Here is a 16,283-nt window from a genome sequence, read left to right on the forward strand (position 1 = left end):
GAACTAAGTCATGTGGGGTTAGTACGAAGCAACACTTCACCCCAGGAAGAAGGCATAAGCAATGCTTTTTTTTTTCTTTTTGGGTCACACCCGGCGGTGCACAGGGGTTACTCCTGGCTCTGCACTCAGGAATTACTCCTGGCGGTGCTCAGGGGACCATATGGGATGCTGGGGTTTGAACCCGGGTCAGCCGCGTGTAAGGCAAACGCCCTACCCGCTATGCTATCACTCCAGCCCTGCATAAGCAACACTTTTTGACCCAGGAGACTATCAACTAATGTGAGGCTGGGGGCACCCCCAAGTGTCTGTTCCTGTAGCTCCCAGCTTGCTTGTCACAGAATGAAGTAATTCAGGAAACTTATTCGAATGCTGAAATGACTACAAAGAGTCGGGAGGTATAGGGAGAAGAGCAGGACGTCAAATGAGTGAACCAGATTCTCTCTACAAAGGCCTACAGGCTAAAGTGATCAATCGAGAAATGTCAGAGTCTGCGTGTTTTGTTCATTTTGGAGAGGTATAGAAGAAGAAAAACAAAAACTACAGTGAAATCTCATACCAGAGGCACAGGATGGTTCTGTACTGGTCATTCTAGGTCTTGGTATAACCTGATTTTTACAACCTATACTTATAGGTTGGAGCAATAGTACAGCGGTAGCCTTTAGCATAGCCTTTCATGCGGGCAACCCGTGTTCAATTCCTCTGCCCCTCTCAGAGAGCCCAGCAAGCTTCTGAGAGTATGGAGCCCACATGGCAGAGCCTGGCAAGCTACGCTTGCGTATTGGATATGCCAAAAACAGTAACAATAAGTCTCTCAATGAGAGATGTTACAGGTGCCCGCTCGAACAAATCGACGAGCAACGGGATGACAGTGACATACTTGTATAGTATTGATTCTAAGTATGGGGGGAGGGGAGAAGCTTACACTGATCATAGAGGCGGGGTTCCAGCTCACTGAGGCGTGTGCCCGTGGTTGATTGCCCCAGCCCATGTGGGTTGCCAGCCTGGGTGTGAGTTCTGGCACCGTCAAAATGCCAGATTGTCCCTGTCACGTGACAACCTGCTGGGCACTCAGCATTCGATAAGTTGAGTTTGCCTCCACCTTGGTGAGGACAGCCTCAGGAAGAGCTGTCCATGGCTATGTGGGTGAGAATCCCACAGGGCTCACCCATCAGATCAGTGTCCCCACAGCTACGTGGCCCGCGCTGTCGCTATCCTTCGGAAACAAGGGTGAGCCGCTGGGGCCCAGGCAGCCACGCCGAGGTCATCTGTGGCCCTGTCCTGAGCTCTGAGGGCCCCGTCCTCGTGTGAACGGCGGATCCTTGATGCTTGTATCGCTCGGGACCTGGAGACCTGTCTGGGACGGGGGTCACTGTACCCTATCTCGGGTTCTCCCTCAGGGTCTTTTGTCTGTTTTGGCACCGAGAGCAGTAAAAGGACCCCGAAAGATCTTCCTGGCAGCTCCAATTTCCCTGCTTCCTTTCTCTCTGCGCCCTCTTCATGGTTGTTAGGCTTGGAGGAAGAGCGGCTCCTAACAGCTTCCTGCCCACCCCATCCTGCCAGAATGCCTTCCATTCCTTTCTCCTCTCGCTTCCTTTCACAAGATGTGCCTAAAGACGTGTGTAATTTTCACACATTCTCCAGTACACGCACACACATGCACGCACACACATGACACCCTGTGCTTATCAAGAGGTTACCATCAGCGCACATGCAAACACATATTTACATGCATTTCACTGTTCCAAATGGGGCCCTCGAAGACAGATTTATTTCAAAAGCGTTGCCAATACTCATCCTACTAAAAAAGAAAATAATTTGTGGAATTCACACCCCTGGAACGTTGTTTTGACTAACTTCATGGTTGCAAAGCTCTTCTGAAATCAACTTTATCAAAATTAATTTATGTATAAGACAGCTCACAGCTTTGACATGTTGGGTGAGTTTTGACAAACGTATACATCTGTGTCAGTGCAACCACAACAAAATATGAAGTAATTCCACCAGACTCGACAGTCTAGTCGTAGGTAAGTAAAACTCTAGAGCTTTTCAGTGTGGATTTAGAAATACCCAGACGTGATTTTGAGTTTACCAAGTCAGGGAGTGTGGCAGTTAAGCGGACAGGTGGTGTCTGGGGTTCCTAGTATTGGTGTGGCTAGTAGGTGGCAGGCGAGGCTGAAGTGCTGGTGGTGGCGTGGTAAGTGACTGCACAGCCCTCCCTGGTCCTGTCTGTCCTAGGGACCTTTCGAGACCTGATGACCTTGACAATAATATTCCTGGTGAATGCAAGTCAACTACTTTTATTTTATTTATTTTATTTTTTTATTTTTTGGTTTTTGGGTCACACCCGGCGATGCACAGGGGTTACTCCTGGCTCTGCACTCAGGAATCACTCCTGGCGGCGCTCAGAGGACCACATGGGATGCTGGGATTTGAACCCGGGTTGGCCGCGTGCAAGGCAAACGCCCTGCCCGCTATGCTATCACTCCAGCCCCAAGTCAACTACTTTTATTAAGCTAAATCCTTATCTAGATTGGTGGGCTTCCATCCCACGAAATTTTATTTATTTTTTAAATACTATTTTATCTTTTTAAAAATTTTTATTAAGGCACGTGATTCACAGCTGAGTTTCAAGCAGATGGGTAGATTATGAAGGTACATCCCATATCATTTGAGGTGCTATGCTTCATTTTAATTATTTATTATTATTATTATTATTATTAAGATAGAAAACTTTTAATTGATTGCAACTTTTATCTTTCTTGATAACAAAAATTTTCCCAGTTTTTAAATTTTATTATTATTTTTAGAGCATTACAGAGCCACTCATGGTTGGATTTCAGCCATACAGTATTCCAGCACCCATCCCTCCGCCAGTGGACATTTCCCAGTAGGTTCCCTCCCATCACTGCCACCTCCCACCCCTTGCCTGCCTCTTCTCTTCTCTCTGTCGCTCTGTCTCTCTGTCTCTCTGGCCTTCTCTCTCTCTTTTTCTCTCTCTCTCTCTCTCCCCTCCCCCCCATTTTAGACATTGTGGTTTACAATATTGATACTGAAAGGTTATCAAGAATATCCCTTACGGGGGCTGGAGTGATAGCACAGCAGGTAGGGCATTTGCCTTGCAAGCAGCCGACCTGGGTTCGATTCCCAGCATCCCATATGGTCCCCTGAGGACCACCAGGAGTAATTCCTGAGTGCACGAGCCAGGAGTAACCCCTGTGCATTGCCGGATGTTACCCAAAAAACAAAAAATATATCCCTAAATATATCCCTTACCTACTATAGCACTCTCTTCTCTATCTTACCTACACTCATACACTTGTGGCTAGTTCCAACCATTAACCAGTCCTCCTAACCCCTGTTTACTCTGGCCATGTATCTTATTCTTCAGTGTAATATAGCAGTGTCATCCCGTTGTTCATCGATTTGCTTGAGCGGGCACCAGTAACATCTTCATTGTGAGACTTGTTACTGTTTTTGGCATCTCAAGTATGCCACGGGTAGCTTGCCAGGCTCTGCCGTGAGAGCAGGATACTCTCTATAGCTTGCCAGGCTCTTCGAGGAATCGAACCCGGATCAGTCGTGTGCAAGGCAAACACCCTACCCGTTGTTCTCATTCTATATCTGTCCCTTTCCTTCTGAGTCATTTCACTCAGCATGATACTTTCCATGTCCATCCATTTATAGGCAAATTTTCCTGACAGCTGCATAGTATTCCACTGATCCCACAAAATGTTAGTTAACACCTAACTACCCCAAACAACTGGCTTCAATCTACTTCTCCCACCTTGATAAATAAAAATGTAAAGGCAGGAGAAGCCCCAGCAGAATTATGGAAAATATAGCCCATTTCTTCCCACCTCATAAGCTACACCTTGACCTAACGTTTTTATGTCCTATACTTGTGCTTACTATTACTCCTTTTTAGGGCTGGAGCGATAGCACAGCGGGTAGGGCATTTGCCTTGCATGCAGCCTTGCACACGGCCGACCCGAGGTCGATTCCTCCATCCTTCTTGGAGAGCCCGGCAAGCTACTGAGAGTATCTCGCCCGCATGGCAGAACCTGGCAAGCTCCCCATGGCGTATTCGATATGCCAAAAACAGTAACAACAAATCTCACAATGGAGATGTTACTGGTGCCTGCTTGAGCAAATCGGTGAGCAATGGGATGAGAGTTATACACTGATACAGGGTCTCCTGAAGATGGTGGCATATTATCTGTATTAGCAAGGGGTGGTGAGGTTATCGGGCTTATCGACTTTAGGGGGATACAGAGCACTGCCAAGCTCTTTGAGTTTTCAGCTGTTACTGGTAGTTCTCTGGCAGGTATTTGTAGGGACGCAACCTCCCCAAAACACCACCGAGGTTTTCCTCTACAAAGTCTATGTTCTGGCGGGAAAGATGCCAGTAAGAGAGAAGTGAGAGGCACAATGGCACGGTAGGAAATAAGGTTATAGAAAGGCGGGAAAGGAGAGTGAGGAGAGGCGAGAGCAATGCTGGGGTGGCACTCCAGGAGAGCCACCGCTCCTAAGAACCATATGTTCTCTCTGACACTTCTGCTGGCTGCTGCTTTCTAAAACAGCCGTGGGCTCTTTAAGGCTTATTGTGCAGAGGGCTAGCACCTGCATGTATTTATTTATTTATTTATTTATCTATTTATTTATTTATTTATTTTGGGTCACACCCAGTGATACTCAGGGGTTACTCCTGGTTCTGCACTCAGGAATCACTTCTGGCAGTGCTTGGGGGACCATATGGAATGCTGGCAATCGAACCCAGATTGGCCGAGTACAAGGCAAATGCCCTACCTGCTATGCTATCGCTCCAGGCCCTGCATTTTTTTTTTAAAGGTGCATATGTGTTGCAGGGAAGAGGGTGAGGATTCATGGTGAAAAAGGTCTGAAAAAAAAAATCTGGATTGCTAAACAAAGCAGGTCTGATGAAGGTTAGTTATCTTGGTGACGCTTACAGGCTAATATGAATTATAGATTTTCGCAAAGGAGGATTAGAGTATGCAACGCTTTCGCAGACATTTTTTAAAATTTTAAATGTATTTATTTTTAATTAGTGAATCACCGTGAGGGTACAGTTACAGATTTATACATTTTTGTGCTCATGTTTCTCCCATACAAAGTTCAAGAACTCATCCCTTCACCAGTGCCCATTCTCCACCACCAGTAAACCCAGCATCCCTCCTACCCTCCCCAATCTATCTCCCCCCACCCCAACCTGCCACTGTGGCAGGGTATTCCCTTTTGTTCTCTCTCTCTAATTAGGTGTTGTGGTTTGCAATAAAGGTGTTGAGTGGCCACTGTGTTCAGTCTCTAGTCTGCATTTGGCCCGCATCACCCTTCCCCCGCATGGCCTTCGACCGCATTATACTTGGTGATCCCTTCTCTGAGTTGCCCTCTCCCCAGAATGTGAGGCCAGCCTCCAAGCCATGGAGTCAACCTCCTGATCCTTATTTCTACTATTCTTGGGTGTTAGTAGTCTCCTACTCTGTTATTCTATATTCCACAGATGAGTGCAATCTTTCTATGTCTGTCTCTCTCTTTCTCGCAGACATTTTTAAATTTGTATTCCTTTGTTTTTTGTTTTTTGGGTTACACCCAGGGGTGTTCAGGGCTTACTCATGCTGCTTTCAAAGATCAGTCGTGGTGTGCTTGGTGGGATATAGGAGTACTATAAATTAAACCTGGACCAGCCGTGTGCAAGGCACATGCCCTACCTGCTATACTTTCTCTCTGGGCCCTCACAGACCTTTTCATCAGGGAATCCTCTTAGAGTGGAGCATCATTTTTTAAAATTTAATTTAATTTTTATAAAGTTGTTCACAACAATTTATTACATTCAATATTCCAACACCATTACACCTTCACACCACCATTATTTGGAATTTTCCCAACCACCGCCCAAGCCTGCCCCAATAGATTAGGCCCTATGTTGCTTTGCTCATTATGAATAATTCGCTATAAAATGATCAGGAAAGGTTTCCTTAGAAAAAAGTGTGTGAAGATTGTTGTATCCCACCCTGGAGTCATTACGTCATGTAAGAGATGACGAACATGTTGTTACAGGTTGAGCCTTGTGTCCTAATATGTTTTCAGTTAAGATTGGTCCTATTTATCCCATCCAATGTGGTGTGTTACTTGTGGCACATCCCGTGCTGTGGAGTATGAGATGTCACACGGCTGCAGATGGTGGCCGAACGCAGAGGGGAGCATCGTAAGCAAATGATGTGATGTATATCACACGTGTGGGAGAAGGTAGAAGATTCAGTTCCAGAGTTTCACACCCCAGGAAAGTGGAAGCAGCCGAGAGGATAAATGACTTGGGGGACAGGTAATCCAGGGGTGTGGAGGAAGCTGAATTCATTCTCTGTCCCTCCAGTGTGGGCCAGTTCCTGGGTCCCGTTGTCTGGTGGGAGCTTCAGACCATCTCGGCTCCCGCTCATGGGTTGGGAGCTGCTCCTCAGAGAGCAGAGACTGTGGCCAAGGTCACACCTGTCCTTGCACAGTGAGGCCTGCGTGTCCTTGCTGGACTCTAGTCCCTAGCTGCCCAGACCGTGACCACAGACCCCTCCTCCCCCGCCCCCTGCAGCCCTGCACATATTTCTTTAGCTTTGTGTCAAGTGTGCCTTGCTTCATCTCGCACTATTCTGGATTTTTTTTTCCTTTTTGGACCACACCCAGAGATGCTCAGGGGTTACTCCTGGTGATGCTTGGGGGACCATATGGGATGCCGGGGATCGAGCCTGGGCTCTGCTGCATGCAAGGCAAATGCCCGACCCACTGTACTATCACTCCAGCCCCTCATGCTGACTTGGGTGAGCCCTTGGTTCATCCATTCACTTGGGGTCATGGTCCCACAGCTCCATCGACACAGGTTTGGGAGGTGAGGCCAGATGGTGTTCCCCGATGGCCTTGGCCACAAGTGTCTGCTGAACTCTCCATCGTCCCCTTCTGTTTTCCCTCCTGGCAGCCACAGCGCTGTGTCCTGTCTGCGTGCCGCCTGCTCTGGAAAGGGGGCAGTGGGGTGGGGGGGGGCTGGGGGGGCCACTAATCCACACCAGCGCTCCTGCAGCGCACCCAGAAAGCTCCCAGGCTGCCTCTGCTCGGGGCGTTGCCTCGAGGGAAGGGCCAGTTGGCCGTCGGTGGAGACTTCTGCCAGGATCTGGGAGGAGAGGGGAATTCCGAATTTACTGGAAAGAGTAAAGGCCGGTCTGTCTCAGGAAAAGACCTGAGACAGCTTTTCTTTCCCAGTGTCTCCACCATCCTCCCAGGAGACTGCGGGGGAAGTTGGACGAGATTAGTCACTCATTGCTCACTCGGATAGAGGGACGCTGCTCTCTCCTGGGCCGTATTCTCAGAAACACAGGTGTTCCGGAACCAGATTCACCGTCCTCTCATATATGGGAGCTCCTGGGGTCCCCGTCTCCGTGCATGGTCGGTCCTGGTTCTTCCCCCCGCCCCCCAACCAGTCTCTCCCGCACTGATGCAGGCCATGTGCCAGCACCTTGTCACCTGCAAAACCAGTCAAGTGAACCTGGGACTTGGACATGCCACCTTCACCCCGATGCGTCACTCACTGAGCTCTGCCCGGGCCAAGGGGCCCCTGAGGGACTAGGCGAGATTATCCGGACAAAGAAGGGGAAGATGAGTCTGTAAGTGGGTACAGGTGAAGATGTGGAGGATCTGAGGTGGTCCGACCCCCATGAGGTGTGGCAGCCTGGCTGACAGCCCTCGTGATGCCCACCTGAACAACCCCATACATGGTGCTTAATCCATGACACTCAGTCTGCTCAGGAATCTGCCATCCCTCTCGTGCCTGGCATGGGTGGCTCTTTTCTGCCCCGCTTGGCAGGGGAGGCTGGGCTGGGATCCCGCCAGTGGCTGCCTCGTGGCGTGTCTGACAGACAGACAGGTGACGCTGGCCGGCATGCTTGGGTGGAACACTAGTGTGTGGCGCCTCTGAGCAGGAAAGCTGGGCTCCTTCAAGAGTCAGGGGGTTTCTGTAATGGCTTTCAGGACTGCCCCAGCGGCCACAGGCATCAAATAGCCCGGTAGACCCCTCGGGAATGCACAGAGAAGGGACAGCTGATAAAGGTGTGCCAGTGTCCCAGCCGACAGGGGAGTGTGGCCTCCTCAGTCCATGTGACCAAGCAGAGCAGGGGCTGGGACCTGGGGCCCCTTGGATGCCACGGCAAGGGCACGGGTTTGTACCAGTTTGCGGGGTGACCTGCTGACATCTGCGTTTGAGAAAGCTCTTCCCGGGGTGGTGGCTGAGAGATTGAGTGTTCCCAAGCGAGGCCTGTGAGAAGCTGATGCTGTGACCTAGGACAGGGGAGAGGTGTAAGCTGAGGTGAGGCCTGGAGAGGAGCTGGGAGAAACCACAGGGCCTAGCAGGGGCACGGATGCTGGCCGGTGAGAAATAGGAGCTTCACGCGGTGTCTGGCTTGGGAAAATGAGGTGCTGGAGAGTGACAGGAAGGGGGAGTCGTGGCCAGGAGGTCAGTGATCCAGTGTAGCAAGTGGACCTGAGAGCACCCAAGTGGGTCCAAGGATGGTGCGTCAGACTTGCATGTAAGTATCTGGGGAAACATCTGGATGAGGGTCTGCGAGGTGGGTACCCTCAGCCGATGGGCAAATGGGATTGGTCCTGAAGGCAGACAGGGCACCATGTTCAGAGAAGGGGGCTTCGAATGAAGTTTGGGGCACTTGTTTGTAAGGTCTGTTCAGAAGAGAAGGATCCTGCAAGCTGATCCCAGATGAAATTGCCTCTTTCCGGGATCTGGCCTGGGCCAGGAGCTCCAGGTTCCGGGAGCTTTGCTGTACAGGAAAAGGTCAGGCCTGGACAGGCGCCCTCCTGCCTGCCCATCACTGGCCCACACATTTCCCATACCTCCTCCGTGCCTCCAATCTTCCACTCATTTCCCAATGGAAATTCCCAAGAATTGGGTGTGTTTTGTTTGGGGTTTCCCCTAATCTTCACATATCACTCTGTTTTCGTACCTAAGCATGACCTCTAACCAGCCACTGAGTCTTAAGGGGATGATTTCAAGGAATCGTTCCATTCAAGAGGCCTGAGTTTGGGTTACTTTTTTTCTTTTTGGGTCACACCCGGCAATGCACAGGAGTTACTCCTGGCTCTGCACTCAATACCATTACTCCTGGCGGTGCTCAGGGGACCATATGGGATGCTGGGGATCAAACCCAGGTTGACCGCACGCAAGACAAATGCCCCACCCTCTGTACTATAGCTCTAGCTCCCAGGGTTATGTTTTTTTCTTTTAATTTTAATCTTTTAAAATTTTCAAATGAATCACTGTGAAGTACAGTTACAGACTTACAAACTTTCGTGCTTATGTTTCAGTCATACAATGATTGAGTATCCATCCCTCCACCAGTGCCCATTCTCCACCACCAATGATCCCAGTATCCCTCCCACTACCACCAACCTTCCACCACCATCCTACCCTGCCTCTGTGGCAGGGCATTCCCTTTTACTCTCTCTCTCCTTTTGGGTGTTCTGGTTTGCAATAGAGGTATTGAGTGGCCTTCATATTCCGTCTATCGTCTACTTTCAGCTCACATTTCCCATCCCGAGCGGGTCTTCCAAGCACCCTTTACTTGGTGGTCCCTTCTCTATCTGAACTGGCTCCCCCCACCCCTGCCCCGGTTGTGTTTTAAACATTCTCCACCCCTCCTCCCTGGGTGATTCTAAGTCAAAGTTAGGAACCGCCTCTTCGGGGATCAGAGAGACCGTGCAGCAGGTCAAACGTTTGCCTTGTGCCCGGGTGACCCAGGTTCAATCCCAGCACCACAGGACTTATCCTGACAGTACCACTGGGTGTGGCCCCAAAACAAACAACTGAAAGAAACACCTCTTCCAGTTGGGAAGCCAAGAGGCCAGGAGATGCAGGGAACGAGTCATTTGTTAGAGGCAGCAGCACTGAGCCACACCTAAACCCAGAACCTTCTATGTGCAGGGGAGCCTTTCCTCTGGATTTCAGTTTCCCCGTTTGTAAAATTAGATTGTTTTCAAAGTCACCATCATCTCCAAATGCTCCGAATGCCTTCAGGCGACTTCAAGCCGTCAACTGTAGGGTAGTGGAGGTGCGAACAGGCTTCTGTGGCACGGGGTAGGGAGTGCCCAGACTGCCGGGGAGGCTTGTGGCACGTGATCCACCTGTGCTACTTTAATGAGGATTCTTGTTGAAAGAAAGAATTCTGACACGGGATAGGAAGCTGAGCGCGGCACCCTTGGAGGGCCAGACCCTGGGGCCACGATTCATGGGGGGCAAATTTCAAAAAACTTGTGGGGTGGGAGGAGGTATCTGGGTTCTCACGGGGTCTAAGGCTGTGAGCCAGCAAGGGGCCCTCTTCACAGCCACAGCGGATCTTGGGAAGGTCCTGCCCTGGCCGGTAGGTGAGGGGACATCTGGAGGAGGCCGCGGGGCAGCTCTGCTGTACCAGAAATGGAGATGGCGGCGATGGCGGAGCCTGTGCTGCCCTCCTGAGCTCGCAGCCCTTCCAGGAAGGGGAGAGCTCTGCCGGGCTTTGAAACAGAGCAGCCGCCTTCCCGAGGGGAACAGTGCCAGCTCCACAGGACCCCTCCCAGGGCCTCCAGGATGGGGGCACCCGGCCTCAGAGACTGAGCTTCGACCCACCAGTCCTGACCTCCCCTTGGGCCAGGACCCCCTCATAGCACCCACGGCACAGGCCCCCGGTGCGTGGGCACGTATGCAGACAGGGCCTCCCTCCTGGGAGTGGCCGCAGAGGCCCCTGGCCAGAGAGGATGCCAGGCTGGGGAAATACTGGGTGACCCCTGTGACAGTACGTGATGTGGCCTCAAAGGATGGGGGAGAGAAACATGGACCGTGAAAGAGTGAAGCAATAGGACCTGAGCACAGCGATGTGTGACCCGGGGGGTGGCCTGGGCTGGCTGCAGAGTGTAATGGTCCTTCCAGGGCCAGGAGGGCAGAGCCACCGCCCATGGGCACCAGGCCACTGCCACAGAACCAGGCCCCTTCCCTGTTGCTTCCTAATATTGATCCGATCAATAGGCAAAGGCTTTCATTGCCTTCCCAAGGTGTAGAGAGCGTCTTTTCCATGCCTGTACATTTCTTACGCTACTGCCATGGTAGACACTCAGCACTTATTTGTTAATTTAAGATGGAATGAGTTAAGTATCTGAATGAGTAAATATAAGAATAAAACAATCTCTTCACAGCAGCCTAAGGACACAGCCAGTTTTATATTATGAAACACTTAGTCTAAACATAGGGGAGAATTTGAGAGATGATGTGTTTATGAGACAAAGTTGCTTCTAAGAGAGTGTATAGAATGACCATTTCTAGGGATCTCTGAATGTTTGGTCACAGTCATCATTCTTAGGGTCCTAAACTGTGATGGCCTGGGAGGATGAAGACCCCGTTTCCCGTTCCTCTTCTGCCTCCTATGACAGAGTCTTTGCCTATGACTTGCCTGTTTCAGAATATTCTTTGCAGAATTCCTGTCTTCAGGGAGGTGGAACAGAATTGGGTGCCTTGAAAGGGGTGCCTCTGCTTTCCACAGGGGAAAGTTGGCTTGCCTGGGGTGCTATATGACCTCACTGTCACTGTCACTGTCATCCCGTTGCTCATTGATTTGTTCGAGCGGGCACCAGTAACGTCTCTCATCGAGAGACTTATTGTTACTGTTCTTGGCTTATCCAATACGCATGGGTAGCTTGCTAGGCTCTGCCGCATGGGCTCGATACTCTCGGTAGCTTGCCGGGCTCTCCGAGAGGGGCGGAGGAATCGAACAGGGGTCGGCCGTGTGAAAGGCGAATGCCCAACTGCTGTGCTATCCTCAGATAACATTGATATGAGTCTGTCTCCCTGCGGCCTGGGGGAAATACAAAGGGCCACTGGGTTGGTGGGCGGCGGGGGGGGGGGGGCGGGCTGGAGCACAGCGGGTAGGGCATTTGCCTTGCCCAGAGACGGACCGCATTCGTTCAATTCCCAGCATCCCATATGGTCCCCCAAGCACCGCCAGGAGTAATTCCTGAGTGCATTGCCGGGTGTGACCCCCCAAACAAACAAACAAACAAACGAACAAAAAAACAAAGGGCCGCTCCACTCCGGGCTGCTTCTCCATCCCCTGGTGGGCTGTGCCGCCGTGATGAGGGTGGCCGGGGGTGACGGGAGCTGCTGGGACGGGCTGTGCCCACCCGTGGGGTGGCGCTTCCCCGCCCCGGCCCGCATGGCGAGCCTCCTCCGCCCCCCCCCCCCCCCGCAGGTCTTCGTGTTGTGCCACGGGCTGCTGCAGCTCTGCCAGCTGCTCTACAGCGCCTACTTCAAGAGCAGCCTTACCACCATCGAGAAGCGCTTCGGCCTCTCCAGCTCCGCCTCGGGCCTCATCTCCAGCCTGAACGAGGTAAGCAGGGGGGGGAGGGGGGAGGGGGGAGGACGCCGGGGCGCAGCGAGGGGGGCAGGCGTGCAGCCCCAGGGGTGCATGCAGCTCAGTGCACAGGGGCTCACCCTCGCCGTGGGCTTCCTCCCCCTCTGCTGGGACCCCAGACCCGGCAGCTCCCCTCTGCAGCCTGGTGGTGGGAGCCAGACGCCCCCCCACCAGCCCTGGGCTCTCACTCTGCCCCCCAGAGGCTGTGCTTGAGGGAGTGGCCCGCGGAGGCAGCACGCCTGGCCACACACTTGCCTCGCAGGAGGCCGACCCCAGTTTGAGGTGTGGTTCTGGGCACTGTCTATGGTGCCCTGAGCAAGCCTTGAGGAAAGGGAGGCCCTGAGCACAGCAGGGGTCTAACCCCCAAACTGAAAGTAGGCTTCAGAGGCCTACAGGAAGGCAGGGCGGGGCGGGGCTGGTGGGGGGTGGGGGCCTGGGCCTGACACCTCTCACCCACAGTGCACCATTCTGGGACTTGAGAAACGCTGCAAGCAAATGTCTCACTCAGGACACAGGATGCTCGTATCTCTGATGTGTCCCCGCAGTTGGCGCCCGTGCCCCTGCTAGGCCCCTGCTAGGCCTCACTGATGACACACAGACCTTTCCCTTGTGCGCCCCCCACCCCCCAGCCCTCCGCGGGCCAGCTTGACTTGAGGTTCTTCCCAGCAGTGTTCTGGCACAGAGAGGAATGCGGAGCCTCTCCTCCTGCCCCTGCAGCAGGACACACAGCAGTCACTCCACACTCCCTGGGGCCAGGGAACAGGCAGAAAGACTCTAATCCACCTGCTCCGACACTGGTCCTGTGCCCCCAAGGGCGGTGGCCCCCATCCAGGGAGAGACTGGCTTACATCAGCCTTTCTCCTCTGGGGGCCACCGAGCTCTCTTGGTGTCCCCAGAGAGTTCAAGGGAATCGGGTGAGAGTCACAAAAATGGTGCGGGCCCCTGCAGCAGACAGGGGCCACGGGAAGGAACAAGGGCAGAGGGGGACCAGAGTTGGAAAAAGTTGTGAAACACTTGCCTGGGTGGTGCTAAAGATGTGCTTTAATGATGAGATCTTCATTCAACTTGTTCCAGGGCGTAGAACAAGAAGTATAAGTAACGGAGCAGCGGGTTTCCCAGCGGGACCTGGGCAGAAGGCTGCTCAGTCAAATAAGGAGGATTGTTCCCTGGGGCTGCAGTTTAATAATTAAAAACAACAACAACAAAAAAAATGAAGCTCCTAGTTGACTCCACAAACCTAGCTGAGCTTTTTATTTATTTCTTTTGGGACCATATCTGGTGGTGCTCAGGGATTACTCCTGACTCAGTGCTCAGGGATCATTGGTGTGTGCAAGGCAAGCAACCTATCAGCTGTCCTATCTCCCAGGTCCCCTAAATGAGCTTTTCAACCTCCTGGGTTGAGGCCATGCCTTTGGGAATGGTTTGAGGTAGAAAACAGGAGAAAATTCATCTCTCTGACCTAATGACCCTGTAAGTATCTGAGTGTGTTTGTGTCTGTCTGTATCAGTGTATCCCTGTGACTGTGTGTGTGACTGTGTTTACCTGTGTGTCTCTGTGTGTCGGGGTAATTGGGTATCTTTGTTTCTGTGTGTCCATGTAAAATTGCATGTCTGAGTTTCTGTGTTTATCTGTGTCTGTGTGAGTGCTTGTGTACAGGAACATTCATGTGTTTGTCTGTTTGTCTGTCTGAGGAGGGGTGGAGAGGTGAGTGCAGGAATCAACTAAAAATTCAGCTGTCCTCACCGGATTCCAATGCAGGCATTTGAAAACAGACCGTACTGTGAAATAGGGGTCACCCCTGGACACAGAGGGAGCAAGACTGGGACATGCCCTGTGGAGACGGAGTCACCAGTGTTTGTGGCAGGCAGGCAAGAGCCAGTGTGGCTGCCTGAACAGCTCTGAGGCCAAATAGTTCTAGGACAGCCACCGGCAGAGACAACTGGGAGACCTTGAAGTTCAGGACAGAGACACAGGCACTGAGTCAGGCTTGGGAATTCAGGGAAGAAGAGGACCCCAAGGCTCCACACTAGGAGACAAAGCAGATGATAGCCCCTGAGTGCAAGATGGAAAGCACTGCAGACCACGGGAAGGAGGCGTCCCCACACCCAGGGAGGTGAAGAGAGATATTTGGGTGTGAGGGGAGACACGTGGATGTTGGGGTTGTGTGTGTGTTAGTGGGGGTGAAGGGAGACAGGTGGATGTGAGGAGAGACAGGTGTGTGTGTGTGTGTGTGTGTGTGTGTGAGAGAGAGAGAGAGAGAGAGAGAGAGAGAGAGAGAGAGAGGAGACAGATGGTTGTATGAGGGGAGATAGGTTGAAGTGTGAGGGAAAATGGGTGTATATGTGGAAGGGAGATAGGTATGTGGGGGGGAGATAGGTATGAGGGAAACAGGTGAATATGAAGGGAGACAGATGTGTGTTTGTACATGTGTGTATGAGAGCAAAGGGCGTATGAGGGGAGACGAATGTATGTGTGAAGGGAGACTGGTGGGGGTGTGAGGGGAGATGAGTGTATGTATGTGAGGGGAGACAAGCATGTGTGAGGGGAAATGTGTGTGTGTGTGTGTGTGAGAGAGAGAGAGAGAGAGAGAGAGAGAGAGAGAGAGAAAGAAGCGGGTCTGAGGGGAGAGAGGTGTTTTGGGTGTGTGAGAGAAGACAGGTGTGTGGCGCTAGAGGAACAGGTGGATGTGTGAGGGGAGGTAGTTATGTGTGTGTGAGAGGAGATACTCTGTGTGTGTGGCGGGGGGCGGGGGGTGGGGAGGCAGGCTTGAGGTGGATGACCTGTGGTAGGAACTGCATTTCCACTGACAGAGGATATGGGATATTTGGCTTCTCTTGACCGCTGTCAACAGTCAGACCTGAGCGAGCATTCCCCCTCTGAAGTTCCCCTGCTCCCTTAACACCACCACCAGTTTGCCCTGATTCCTCTTTGACTTGCACTACTGACAGGTAGGAGTGAATTATAGCCGGGTTTTGTGACAGCCTTCAGGTGGGGTACTGTAGTTTCAACCGAGCATTTTAGGTATCTTTTGATCTTGAGGTTGAGCTTGGATTGCCGTGGTGGCCCATCTCCCCTCAGCTGACTGGCTCCCAGACCCCCCCCGAGCCTCATCATCCATAGAAGCTGTGCAGGATCAGTTTCTCTCAGGGAAACAAGTTCAGGCCTTGCAGCGTGCTGAAGAGGTCTCTCCAAGAGATGGAGCTCTGGTAGTTCTGGTAGTTTCTCCTTGAGTTCCCTGGGGGCCTCCCCTCCCTGCCCTAGACCTTTGATGTCAGCCGAGTTCGCATAGCTGATGGGCTGAGGTATTTACACTCTCTTTAGGGCCAGTGATGGGAAAACTAGAAGGAAATCAGTCAGATGGAAGAAGCATAGAGGATAGACTCTGTTTCCAAGGTCAGGTCTCGGAATGTCCTAGAACTTTGTTTGGCTGGAGCAAACAAACCTGTTTGGCCTCAGAGCACAGAGGATGAGGCTGTAAGCTTCTTTTTTTCCCTGGCTCCCCCCTCAGGCTGGTCCAGGGAGGTGAGAGAGGGCTGCCTCTGGTCTCTGCCTTTCCTGGACAAGGCCTGCCTGGCTGGGTGTGGACCATGACCTGCTCTCACACGCTCCTCTGCTCCCTCCACAGATCAGCAATGCCATCCTCATCATCTTCGTCAGCTACTTCGGCAGCCGAGTGCACCGCCCAAGGCTGATTGGCATTGGGGGTCTCCTGCTGGCCCTGGGTGCCTTCATCCTCACCCTGCCGCACTTCCTCTCGGAGCCCTACCAGTACAGCTTGGTCAGCGCCGGTGAGTGCCCATGGGGCGAGTGAGAAATGGGTGGTGTCTCAGCATGTTGATGGGG

The 16,283-nt window shown here is 52.2% G+C and overlaps 1 protein-coding gene across 1 annotated transcript in view; it reads left to right on the top strand.

Annotated features, from left to right (window-relative positions):
- The window catches only part of SLCO2A1 (solute carrier organic anion transporter family member 2A1), a 68,106-nt gene that overhangs the window by 22,926 nt on the left and 28,897 nt on the right, over window positions 1-16,283 (top strand). Inside the window, exons 2-3 of the mRNA XM_055127613.1 lie at window positions 12,279-12,416; window positions 16,066-16,228. Coding sequence (XP_054983588.1) covers window positions 12,279-12,416; window positions 16,066-16,228 — 301 coding nt within the window. The remainder of the gene's footprint in view (window positions 1-12,278; window positions 12,417-16,065; window positions 16,229-16,283) is intronic.

The sequence above is a fragment of the Sorex araneus genome, chromosome 2, assembly GCF_027595985.1.
Source record: "Sorex araneus isolate mSorAra2 chromosome 2, mSorAra2.pri, whole genome shotgun sequence".
Taxonomy (NCBI): Eukaryota; Metazoa; Chordata; class Mammalia; order Eulipotyphla; family Soricidae; genus Sorex; species Sorex araneus.